Source organism: Xiphophorus couchianus, chromosome 5, assembly GCF_001444195.1.
Source record: "Xiphophorus couchianus chromosome 5, X_couchianus-1.0, whole genome shotgun sequence".
NCBI classification, from domain to species: Eukaryota; Metazoa; Chordata; class Actinopteri; order Cyprinodontiformes; family Poeciliidae; genus Xiphophorus; species Xiphophorus couchianus.
Window position 1 is genome coordinate 10,248,033 of NC_040232.1, and position 13,915 is coordinate 10,261,947.

A 13,915-nucleotide genomic window follows, 5' to 3' on the forward strand; every position below is an offset into this window, starting at 1 on the left:
CGATAGATTACTCGATTACTAAAATATCCGTTTGCAACAGAACGTCATGTAAGGCATCACTTTGACAAGAAAAATCATGTTCTAATGTCATGAGAACTCAAGACATAAGATCTTGTTAATATTTTAGTTTTATAAAAAATTTAATCCGCACATTAAAGCATGTTCTAATTGTTTTCTATGGGCAGCTCAGTTTACAATGTGATCAATATTTCTTCCTCTGTGATATAAAAGTGAAAGGTGGAAAGCAAAAAAAATTCAATATTTAATTTTTTTATGTAAGAGGTTATCTCTTCAGTACCAATTGTAACTACAGTGGATCCCGCCTTTTAATATAATGGATTCACCGATTTATGGATTTTTCTATGGAGAACATCTCCAAATTATTCACACAATATTTGCCTACCTGGGATTTTTTTTCAAGAGAAATCATACTCGATTCCCCAAATATGATATTAAGATTTAAATTTCCATATTTTGTCTTTAAACTTAAATGTAAGGACACAAGTTTCATAGATAACAAAACAAAGTCATGAATAGATGGAGATGCAGCTTGGTTTCAGGTCAATTTGCCACTTTGTTCTCCTGTTTCAAGCCCATGCATTGGCCAGGGGCAATTGCACAAACCTTTACGTATAGCTTTACATATTTCAACAATCTCTCAGAAAAAGATGAAATCAAGTTACTTTTTTTTTTTAGTCTAAAGGGCCTTGAGAATCACAATGTGGTATATATTACAGGAACAGTGCAAAACATTCTTGTTAAACCCACTTGAACCAAAGCTAACTTGATAAACATTTATTAGTGTCTGGATTCTTACCGTTCCAGTGGTGAGCTGCTGTGGGACTCTGTCTCAGCCCGTCCAGACAGCGGTCCAGAGCATGCTGGATCCGGTCCTCTGTGCATGTGGTGTGCTGCATCTTCACCACTCAGGTACTGCAGAGAAGCATGAAAAGAAGTGCCGTTATTAACCAGCAAAAGAAATAGCGCCAAGCCCACTTGTGTTTTCAGTGGAATATTATCTGGTAAATGTCGCCGCAGTCATCGATCGTGTCACCTTAAAAACAGCCTTTTCATGGACACGTTCTTGTGCTACCGTCATCGCTTTGCATAAAGGCACAGCACCCGGTGAAGATGAAAATGAGGCCATGTTGATACACAAACCATAAAGTGTTATTTCTCAGTGAGAGGAAGATCAAATATACCTGTTTTGTTTTATTCAAAAGTTTTGTTGCTATAGTTACAAAGGCCACATCATCCTAAAGCAATCCAAATAGCTTTAAGTTGACTTATTTGAACTTTTCCATCCAGTGTGGTAGCTGAACTTTCTGCAACTTGTTTTATGCCTTTTAAAAAGATTAAAATGAAAGAGTGTTGTATATTTTAAAAATTAAGAAGTGGATAGTTGCTAAATATTGGAGAAACTGCATATACTTCCAGAGCGTCAAAGGCTCACATATGTGATGAACTTCACTTTTTTTTAAACTTTTTATTCCATCACTACATCTGTCTGTTTTTCTCTGCACCAACTGAGGAAAACCCAGGTGTGGCAACTTGTTTCAGTTCTGTTATGAACACGTCTCATTATATATGAAACAGTGATTTCTCAATCTTGCTCATCCCTCTGAAACCATCAGCTAAGGCTTTAGTGCGGCAGCTCGGTTGCTGCAACCTTTCCAAACCAAAAACACCAACCCATATGTCTAAGGGGAGAACAGAGGTCGGGTAAAAACAGAAGTTTGTTAGAAGAGCACAAGTGCCCACTTATTTCCAAGAAACAGCAGCGGTTTCGTTATTTTTTAAATCTGATCCTTATATTGTAGGCTTGCGCAGCTGATTTAAAAATGTAAAAAATTCTGATTATGTTCCATTTATGAATGTACATAAACATGTATCTAGTTTGGATTTGATCTGTGTGGTGATTACACAAGTGAACTGTCGTTAAACTATCGGAAAAATTTTTAAAGGGACAGTGTCATTTTATAATGACGCTATTAAGTAACAATGTCACTTTCAGTTATTATAAAAATGCTGTATAAATTAAATATGACCTAAAAGAAAATTGACTTTGTACTATAAGGCCTTGAAATTGGGCCTCAGCCCTCAAAAAGTCATCACAACATTGCTCCTTTGGCAACGTTTTTACCAGTGTTTCACTGAGAAGTAGATCATTTAATGAGCTCAGCAGATGTGCAGTTCCCACAGGTGTTTGCCAATTGCTGCTGGCTAGTCTGAAGGAGCTGACTGAATTGTAAGCTGGTCTGGTGTGAGGCAGAAGCTGAGAAGCCTGGAAACTTTCGGTCCGAGGAGGAGCCTTGTCCTTAAAAGCTTCGCTCCCCCAAGCGTTTTGCACAGCTGAGATTGGAGGATTTTTCAAACATGCATGAAAGATGAAGTAACATGTAGTAACATTCCAGGTATGTTTTGGATGAGGGAAAAAAATTATAATATGATACAGAAAAGTAGATTTTACACAATGCTGCCCTTTTGATTAACATCCACCGATCAAAGTTGAAGAGTAAGAGACCCAGTGATGCATTTGGTGACTTTTCTGTATAATTTCTAACTCTTCTGGTGACTCATAGAAACTTTCCCAAAGCAATGCATTCTATATAAATATTTTTAAAAATGCCAAAAACTAAGAAGCAGAACAAAAACTTCCTTAAATTAGAAGAAAATCTTTTAAAAACACTGAATTATAGAAGTGAAACAACTCATCCATTTGTTTTTTTATTTTGACAAAATAAGAAAGTAATTCTCTGTTTTGAGAATGACTCTTTGTCTAAGTTTTCTTTATTAATATAAGTTAGAAATCACACTTAAAGCACCGGTTGATAGAGTGAAGACACACAGAGACAGATTTAGAGATGAGTGATCACTTCAAAAACAATTGTGGCAAGCTGTGCTCTCAAAATTTCCCCTCACACTGACAAATTCCCCACACTACATGAAAAGGACATAAAGCGTGACTGGAAAATGAAAACTGTAAATGAATTACTCACACGAGCTACACACTCCCACTCAGCCAGATAAAACTATTACATACACATCTGCTTTATGCTGAAGCAGGTTGGACTCTGGGGAAACGCTGCACATCATCATATGTGAGAAAAACAGATCAGCTGGCAAGTAAAACTGAAAACAGAAAGAGATCGGCCTGGATCTCATCATCTGCATACAAACACCTTACAAGTCCAAGCAAATAATGAAAAAATAACAACTGTAATATGTCCAATGCCTCTGCATAGAGCAGGTGCACCATATGGAGAAGCTACAGTTCTCAATGCAGTTGCCCATGGTTCAATTCCCACCCACGGGCCAATTGCTGCATATCTTCCCTTTTCTCTTTCTGCCCTTCTTCCTATCCAGCTACTTTTAACTAAAGGCCACTAGTGCCATTAAAACCCATTCGTACAGATTTTAAAAAATTAATTATAAAATAAATTGTAATATTGCGTCTTGCTTTCATCCACAAAACACTAAAAAGGTGTCTTGACTAGCAACCTTAACATTAAAAAAAGTGAAAATGTGTTTTTGTTACAAATCAGAAAAGCTTTTTTTTTTGGTTGTTATGATCAACAGCCATATTGATTACGGTTAGCAGTGCATGCCATGCGCTGACGTTTCTTCCCCTTGTCTTTTTCTGAAATTTCATCATTGATGTCCAAATGGAGTGCACTATTAGGGAAAGTACTGGTTCCACTTTAAAATCCAAAAATTACCTCAGCAATTCTGTTTTATGTATACAAGTTGAAGTAATGACTCCAGTAATTAAACATATATCATACTGTACATCCAAGTACTACTTTATTTTAACCTTGATACAAACAAAATCTAGAGATAAAGCACAACCTTGTCTCACTAGAAAACTTCCAGCAGATGAATGTGTTGACATAGCCAAAAGAGATTGGTGGCTTATACTAGAGGTGCAAAAATTGTGGGTTGTTAGTATTTGCTTGTTGGCTCCAAATGCCAAACTTTGTGTTTAATATTTAAGCTCGGACTTTGAAGTAAAGAAGGAAGGGACATTAAAAAGTCATTTAAAGGTAATGACCCAAACAGGGGTCATATGTGGTTCCGTGTCTTTGACCAACAGTCACCTGATGCTGACTGCTCCAGATCATGGAGGACATTACCACTTCTAATAATATCTCCTGTCATTCTGTCTCATATTTGTCATGTTATTTTGTAAATCTTTATTATTAAGTATTGTTCCCTGCAATCTTCTAATTCTCCTTCTTCTGGCTTTGTAAGATTGCAACAGATTAATTTAATACATTCTTCTCTTTTGTACAGCACAATTATGCACAAGTTGTCATGCAGATATTATTAAATGTTCATATACAATTACTATTCCCCAGACTCCAAATAAAAAATGTTAGGTAACAGTGAAAGGACCACTGACGCTAACAAGAACAATCTTCAGTGAGATGTTAATTTCCACAGCATAGGGATTTATACAAGTCATTTCCAGTTTTAGTCAGGTGTTTAAAATAAAGTCAACAGAATCAGAAAGATACTAGAACCAATCAAAAACCAAACTGTTTTTTTCTGCAACATGCCAGCTGATGTCTGCGGTTCATTCAGACTGCAAGACAGTGAGACAGTGAGACTTTCTCACTAGAAAGCAGAATGTGCTCTGTTTTATCTTAAGTTTTTGTTCTGGAAGAATTAGATTAGGAAATGTTTGTGGAATGGATTTCTTTAGCAACCTTTTGGTATCAAGTAAGGTTCTGCATTCCCTAACAACTTTGTTTTTAATTGCTAAATATATTACCCGTGATAATTGCTAAAATAAGAAAAAGACAGTTTGCAATGTGAACTCCGATATCATTTGGACTTTTTTTTAACCTAAATCTCTTGACATGGACAATAATTAAGGGTAGAAAAAATATTTTGTATCTTGTTCAACAATTATATTTCTTAAATAGAAATCCTAAAGTTTTGACAGTTTTTATGCGACAAAGTGTAACTAAACCAAAAATCTAAAATAAGCCACGAAGTTTGGATCAGTTCATCTGGAATGAAATTAAGAGCTTTACACACACTGTGTAGCTCTTGTGAACTATTAACAGATGTGAAATAGCTGAAGAACACAAAGTTGAATCAGATAGCAGTGAAGCTGTCTTCGCTTATCAATTTCTTACAACCATGTCAAATTTATGATTGCTAAGATGGAGCGATGATCATGGTTTAAACATTCTTCCGCATTTTGATAATGAATCTAAAATTTTAATGTGTACAATGGGCTTTGTTTGAAATTCTCTGTAATTCCTAATCATCACGCCTAACGCTCTACATAAGCTGTCTGTACCTTCTCACACAAAGGTTATTGATGTACTGTAAAAACATTCCAGCCACAGACCTCAATGCAGAAACAGGACAGGAAGTGTCTGCCAATTCAAGTTCAAGAGGCCGCAAGAACCGAAACGACACTATCCCACCCTCAACACTCTTTATTTCTTTTTTTCCTACAGCAAAACTGTTCAGCAACAATACCATCAATTGTGTATGTAAACAGCAGGGAAAAGCAGCACCTTTTCTGTGCTGTCCCTCCTCTCCGAGTTGTATTGTGTCTGAGATTCGTCCCGGATGGCCCTGAGCAGCGCCTACCGGCCGAACGTGGCGGACACTTCTGCTGTGGGCTCCGGTCATTGTCAGGGCAGGACAGAGCTGGACACAAGCCCGGTGAGAGTGGAAGGAACTAATAAGTTACAGCTCTACTGACTCAATGAGGACATGTACAAATAATGAAGATTACAAGCATTTGAATGGGGTAGTGAAAGTACAGTCACCAAAGTATAATTCTGGGTAAACTAGGTTTTTTTATGCAACTTCTTTGAAAGCTTTCTCAAACAGATTTTAGAAATAAACCATAATTCACATATTAGTAGTCAAAATCTTTGTTAGTCACTTTCAAAGCGAAAACACCCATCCTACTGAACATGACCTGGATTGGTGACTAAACAGCACTGTCATCACAAGGTTGTTTACAGAGTTTTGAGCTACAAATGTATGAGTCTATGGTGTTTCATAAGAGGATGTACGATGTACATCCCTGACAGTCAACAAGCTCACTTCCACTTTTTTACAAACTACACTCTGCAGAAGTCAGACAAAAACATGTAGCTGCCTGTGATGTGACGGATTTCACTAAGGTTTACCAGGAGCGTTACAAAACTGTGGTACGGACTGTTATTTTGAAATTAATTTCTTAATATTGCTCTTGGCATTGGATAAATGGGAGATGCTTGGCCTTGATATCCATTTTTTTGCACCTCACAGATGCAAACATCTGCCAAATCAATCAAAGCCATCCGTTTCGACATCGCATCACGTAAACAAGACAAAGTATTTGGTTGAATGTTGAAAGAAGAGAGAATTTAATAGCATTGGTGGATTTAAATACACCTTTTTACTTCATCTTTATTCAAACAGAGCCCCAGACACCAAGCAAAATTACTAAAGTTCAATGCAAATCCAAGGCAGCGCAAACCCCTTAAAGTTAACATAGATTAGAGTCGGAGATTTTCTTTTCAAATGACTGGGATTTCACTGAGTTCCTTCAACCTGCTTCTTATTTTTCTGTGTTATGTTAGTGTCTATAAAAGTATGTTTACATGGGTCCAAACCAAGTTAAACATCTGGTCCAGCTGCAATTTGGACCAGTGTGTCCAGTTAATTTTGCAAATACGTGTATTGGATTTAAGATTGAAAAGTGCACTGAAAGAAAATGTAAAAAAAAAAGTTATATCTCTCCGTGTATGCTGTGTACATACAGTGATATTCTACATGGGTCTAAATGTGATCCTTGTTTGGTATAGAACATGTGCAAGGGTATGAAGGATGTATAACTCAATGCTGGCCCCATTTCACATAATTTACATCAAGAAGATGGAGTTTTTGCAAGGGATTGTTTGACATTATTGCTTTTTGTTATTAGATCTATTAATAGATAGATGTCACAAACATGGTGGGTTCACACCATAGAACTGACCCATATGACCAACAAATCTGTAGCAGCCTGGCATTGTTGGAGATCACAATTTGTCTGCTATACAGCCAAAAGTGCTAAAGGCAATGTGGTGAGACCGCATTCTTACAGCCACGAATAAAAACACAACAAAGGAATAAAAGGCGGTAATGCAAACGTGAGATCCTTTCTGGAGTCTCTATTACACAGTTCCATATTAAAGAGCAGAGTGTAAAGTCTCTAAATGACTCTGTTGTTCTCTATAATAATTAGGAAATTTATTTTCCAGACTAACTGAACTTTTCCAGCCCTTCATCTCCCTGTGTGATTTTCTCGTTCTCATTCTATCTTTCTGTTTAATCTTCTTGCATCTCCTCACAAGCAGCTTCCCACATGTCCCACTGATTCAATTACCAACTGCTTCCTAACAGGAAGACGACTTCCCTGCTTTGCTGGGGAAGCAGGTGCTTCTCTATTGTTGCAATGTGATCGTACTCTTAGATATGCTCCCACAGACCTAGAAGGACAAGATCTTTATACAGTAAGTGTCGCTGCCTTTTTTTTCCTTTCCTCTGTCGGCCCACAGAGCTCTTAAACCCCGTTTCTCACTCTGCTGGATGTGAACTGGCTTCCTACAGCTTTAGGAAATAACCTCAGTCCAACTCCAAAGCCTGTCTGTAATTAAAGGCTTCCCTTCAGTATAACAACTGCTAACTGTGGGAATTTTCATTAACTAGAATGGAGTAAAGGGACAGAACGACAGAGATCAACAAGGTTAATTTTCGTAAAAAAAGAAATTTTGTAGTAGGTATTCCGGGCCAACAAGTGGCACTGTGACACTGCCACAAAACAATGCAAAAAAAAAAAAACAACAAACAGCGCCATTTTTGTTATTTGTGAGAATGAACCACATCCAATAAACAGAGAGAGAGATGGGGCTCAGATGTCATAACTTCAAAAATGACGTGCCTCACATGTACACAATGAAACAAGAAACTGACGATTAAAATATTTTTACACTCTGATACTCGTTTCTGGAGATGAACCTGGTCACGTCTCTACGTGGACGACGTCTTAAAGGGAAAGTGGCATTACGATGCTACAAACAAATGTACTGGAAAATTGCAATGAGATACCACAACATTAAAACACACATTTGTCATCCAGGTGTGGTATTTCTAAGAAAGAGCAGTTCCACTGCCATCACCTCTTCTGGTTATTCTTAACCCTGAAAATGAAGGTGAGAGTTCTGAATTCAGCCTCCAGTGTCTGAAACTTGTACACATATGCAGATCTTGAATCCCTAATACTAATAAATTAATGTAGTATCATTCCAAATATTGCATTCAAACACTCCTTAGTGATTATAATATTCCATATACTCGTAATAAAATGTCGAATTCCAGTTTAATCTATTGTGCAGCTCTATTCAACAATGAATAGGGCTTCTTTAAAATGCAGTATTACATTATTAAATTATGTCCTCAGTTTGTGAAAATACAACAAAAAAGTTTCTTTAAAAGCATTTTTATTCATATTAACACTACCTTAGAGTAATAAAATGTATATGTATTTGTCAAATCTGGACTGAATTGATTCCCACTCATATGAACTCACAGTTTGTGATTGGTGTAACCTTCACTGTATTTATGAAAACAAACATATATTTTTTCTCAAAATATTGCTGAAATTTCAACTTGTTCTCATTAAACCCAATTGCCCAATTGTATAAACAGCCTCATCTTGTGAACTGGATGTATAATTATGCACATAATACATAACCAAGTGCTGTGATTCCTGGAATCAATACAGTCAACCAGGATATGTAATATACAGAGTTAAGATGAGAATTCATCAACAATGAAGTTTAGAGAAACAAATATCACGAGATATCAATCCGTCAAGATTGATTCCCACACTTTTTAAAGCATATTATTCTACAGGAAGAATTATTTATTTAAGACAGTAGCCAATGTTAACAGCAGTGGACAGACCATTGAACTCAACCCAAAGTCAAGCCATAATCTTTTACCTTGTCTCTAATCTATGTTTTCTCCTCAGGAGCTTACAAAAGCTTTTGAGAGGTATTTTTATTTAGGCTAAAATATAAATAAAATGCTAAAAAAATTTTAAGCAGGTTGTGTTTTTTTAAAATAAACTTACCATATTTCTTTGAGTCAAGCTTATTTTATAACAGACAAAGGATGTGAAAGTGTGCAGAGGTCTCTCCTTTTACAGTGAAAGCGCTTCTATACTTACAGCACAGACAATAAAGAGTGCTTGTTTTACTGAGGACAGAAAGCTGCTCTGTATAACATGACTGTACTTCCTCAATAATAACAGATAAACACATGAAAATTTTAATGCAAATATTATGTCCAGGAATATCGAGTTATGCCGCCTTATCCCAAACAGGACAGAGGCAAAAACAGGATTGACAACCTGTCCTCTACATATACATAAGCTTTACAATGAAACAAATGGCGGAAACACAATCATGTCAGAAAGACACATGATCGTTGTTTCAGAGTGATGTGGGAGAAAAATTTAGTACGCTTTCATCACCGCTTATTCTTTTCTTTAATAGCAAAAGATGTACATAGTGCAAGTGCACAGATGCACATGTTCACACAGACGGAGGCGCCGACCACAGCAGTATGCGTCGTAAAGGTGAGCGTGAAAGATTTCACTGATACCACAGTTGTAGTGACAAACAGGAAGCATTTATGTGAATAACAAGGTGCTGCACTTGGATGCTGCTTTCACCTCAGTCGGATCAGTGTGGCAACCTCCTTCCCTCGCCTAATCTGATATCTGTGGTGAAAAAATAAAGAAACGTGCAAACTGTGTCAAAATCTCCTCCATGCAAACAGGATTTATGGTAACATTGCTTGTCCTGACTTAAGGGGACTCCTACAGTTTTTATTTCTCAACAAGGGGAGATGGTTGTACTCAAGCTGATTGTGTAATTCAGAAAATTCTTAGAATCCATTCCTGTAGAACCTTTAACTTGCAGCTTTGTCCTTTTGAGGACATTTTGGTAAAGTCTTGAGACTTGTTATGTATTTAACCACAGTGATGAGAAAGTTGTTTGTCAAAACTGTGGTTAAACTTGTACATAGAAATGTAGTATGGTTTACCAACATGTTCTCTCAAACAGCTTACTACATTCTGACATTTATTTTAAAGTTCATATTGTTTGTCAACCAATTTTTGAACAACTTTCAGGACACTTGATCAATGCCAGCTGGCCTTTCACCAACACCAATGTCAAACACATTATTCAGAGCTCAATCAATAACAGGTAACAAGGTCCTTCAACAGAGGTCTAAAGGAATGGTAGAGGACAGTTACAAATCTATTAATGCGAGTCTACTTTCCTACATTGGCTTAGCTTTAGTGCATGAATTTCAACAGATTTTGGCAGCAGAAAAACAATAAAGTGATGGGTTAGAATAAGGGTTGTCACATTATCAACATTTTATGCTGATAACAAGAATACCCTTCTGCGCAGGATTGTTTCTATATTAACAGTATCTATCTAAAGCTACAGCAATATATAGCCAAAACGTTGTGAGGAACTTTGTCTAAAAAATACCCTAATTGTTTAGTAAGTGTAAACAGGGATCTGTCTCATGCAAATGTATTTAAAGCAGCCTCGTTCCATTCCTGGTCATTTTGAATCATAATTTCTTTGTTGATCAACTGCAGTCAACAAAGTGGGTTGCCATGGGCTGTGACCAGTTCACTCTGGATCTTACTAAAATAAGACACAAAAGTCTTCCATTTCTAAATTATCTCAGTTAATTGTTGTCAAATAGTACTTAATTCATTATGAGCCATAGTGACCTGTAGATTTATTAACCAACAGAGATGTATTACTGAAGTAGTAGGTGTTGGTCCCACCCACCATGCATCAGTTCAGCAGTGACAAAGGGTAGAACAGGAAGTAGAGGGGATTTAAATGGATAATGTTAACATATGCTATTCTGCATGTTTAATTCTTTGCTGTTGCACATACAGGAGCTTTACTGACCTTTTTAAATTTCCTATAAATATTAGAGCAGGGCTGTCCAACGACCAGTAACCTGCAGCTATCAGATGTGCCTCTGATTCAGTACATCTAAATCAAATAGATCATCAGCAGGATTATGGAGAACTTTTCTGCATAGAACAGGACAGGTTAAGTCTTTATGTGTCAGCAATGCTGCTGTGCCACATTGTGAACCAGCTTGGGAAGATGAAACAGCTCAGTTATGTGGATTTTGAAACAAATGAGTATTCTACAACAAAGTATTAATTACAGCTAGATTTCAAAATGCTTTATCCAAGAAAGCTCTCCCTTCACCTCTTCTTAATCTAACAGTGTCTTGTAGACCATTTGCAGACCATTGCAAGACATTTTTCCGCACACATGAAAAATGGCCAGCTCATTGAAAAACTGTCCTATACTAGTGGCCTCAGACTCTAGTACATGTTATATACAGTTTAATTAACTCCTAGGCAAATGTATCAGGTTCTACAGAGGCCTGTCTATGAGCCTTCCATTTGTTGAAGAAGGAAGACATCTAAAACTGTGGTTCTCAAATGTTTAACCACCTCAGTAAATTTTTAAGCTGTACAAGCACTTCCATGGTGCCAGACATTTTAAAACTGAAGTCCAATGGCAGTAAACTTTCCTAGTTTGTTGTGTTTTCTGTCACAAACAACTTGACTTGATTCTGTGGTCAATGTCCAAATTTTCAACAATGACTTTTCAAGAGAGGAAATGTAGGTCAAAAGAGATACATATGTCGTGATTTATAGCACTTCCTATTATAGACTACAACAGCCCAAATAACCAAAATTCATGCATTCATCTCCTGCTCCATCATGTCATCACTCATGAACAACCTACCCACAGATCTTCCTCTCTTCCACTTGCAGACCGACTCAGATGAAGCAATCCAAAAACATAGAGGACATCAGACTCTTGAGGACCAGAGTTACAGAGTTCCTTCCCGTTAAAATACCTTTGATATTGAGAAATAGCAAGTCCTCCTGGAAGGTTCAGGCATATAAAGAATAAGCAGTCAGTCCTAATTATTGTAGTGTTGTTTTTTACTACAATAATTAGATTTTCACCAAAGTCATCCCAGCAATCAGTATCACTATCGCATTCTCAAAGAATCTTCCTTGGATGGAAGAAATCTCCATTCTTCTTCATTCCGACGCTTGCATTTACTTTCAGCAAGTGGTCTTCACCAAGACTACATGCTTTGATTCCTGCCACAATATTGTCTGACTCACCGTTTGTGGCAACAATGCAATTCAAACAGGTGTAGCCTACCTCATGAAGTGGACGGTCAGTGCAAGTCTAACTGATGTTCCAAACAGTGAGACATATCAGATAGTTGACGCCACCCACGAACAGGAAGCACAATCCTCACATTTTTTTCAGAAATGCCCAGTTGTGTCACCCATCAGCTCCTCTTTCCTGTTGCAGGTAAGCCACGCAACAACGTCCGGGCAATGAACTTACACGTGCTTTTTTTTTTCCTGCATCACCTCTACTTCCTCTCTTTGATAAGTGTGAATCATAAATGGAGAAAAGCAGAAGTCTCTAAAATTGTTGTAGCACTTAGGGGGGTTCTCCGTTTCCCCATAACAACACGGTTTTTAGCGGCACTTAATGTTTTGACAGTAAACAAACAACAGAGGAGCTCTGGCTTTTAAAAACTTCTTAATGAGACACAATGAGATGACAGCAGCCATCATAAAGTATATTTTTGCAACAAATCGTGTGCAATCAGAAGCCAAACTTAAATCCTGTTAACTATTAAACACAAGCTGTCATTTTCATTCAACCATCACGATACAAATTCATCACCTTACCTGCTGTTCACTGTCCAGCCTCCATCGCTGTCTGCGTGTAGTTGAAGAATCAAATAAGTCCGCGCAAAAAGTGGGTCCTTATCGGCGTCGCTTCCATTCATTCACTCACCCGCCCGCTGAACTGAACAGCCTCAAAGAGCCACATCCTGGGCCGGGCCGAGCCGAGAAGTTTCAGGTCAAACCAGAGAGGGATCAGCCCGTTATGCTCTCAATCCGCCGCTTTTCTGACTGCTCTGCGCTTCACAAGCACTTGCGGCTCAAGGCAAACAGGAAGTGTACCACGGAGGTGCATGTGAGCACAATGACGGAGGCTTGCTGGGGTGTGTGCGTGCGTGTGAATTGCGCATCTCCATAAGGTTGCATGAGAATTTTTGCAGGGATGTTGAACAACCCCAATGAAAGGAAGTCATTTGTTTTGTGTGATTTTCATTTAAGTCTTTGATCTCCTTTGTTCACAGTTTTCTGAACATGCAATGCTTTGCAGAAGTATTCCACTACCTTGGACTTTTTTATGTTTTGCTGTAATCATAACTTTGCTAGGATTTTGTGTGATAAACCAATAAAAAGTTGTACAAAACTGTTAATTATATATATATATATATATATATATATATATATATATATATTAAAAAAGAACAAATTTGACAAGCCTGGTGTTCAGCCTCTTTGACTGCGATACCTCTAAATTAAATCCACTTAGTTTGGTTTCACAAGTCATCCAGTTGGTAATATATGAATATTGTTGTTTCCATTAGGACACGAAGAACTGCAGATTCATAACTCAGGCGGGAAGAAACAGAATTTGTATGCATAAATCTGGGCTTTATGGAAACAGGGCAAGAAGAACGTCATCCTTAGAAGAAATCCGTAGCAAATTCTGCTTGAGATTAGCTATAATAAGTCAATCAAGGAACGCAAATATATGAAAAAATATGTTCTGCTCAGATGAGGCAAATGTTGAACTTTTAGTACACATGTAAAACCCAGAGTAAAACATGGTCATGGCAGCATCATGCTGTGGGGATTTACGCACCAATCTGGCATGTCTGCTGTCTTATGACTGGTTCTCTG

The 13,915-nt window shown here is 37.5% G+C and overlaps 1 protein-coding gene across 6 annotated transcripts in view; it reads right to left on the reverse strand.

Annotated features, from left to right (window-relative positions):
* Positions 1–13,118, reverse strand: part of pik3r5 (phosphoinositide-3-kinase, regulatory subunit 5) — a 28,834-nt gene extending 15,716 nt beyond the window's left edge. The window contains exons 1-2 of one of the 6 annotated variants that reach the window (XM_028018782.1): positions 12,845–13,118; positions 818–933 (exon numbers count right to left, since the gene is read on the reverse strand). In XM_028018782.1, the coding sequence (XP_027874583.1) occupies positions 818–917 (100 nt within the window). In that variant the 5' untranslated portion in view covers positions 918–933; positions 12,845–13,118. Of the gene's footprint in view, positions 1–817; positions 934–1,054; positions 1,177–9,736; positions 9,758–11,867; positions 11,990–12,299; positions 12,385–12,844 lie in introns of those variants that run through there. The other 5 variants (XM_028018787.1, XM_028018785.1, XM_028018783.1 and 2 more) reach the window with 5 other exon arrangements.
* Between the last annotated feature and the right edge of the window lie 797 nt (positions 13,119–13,915).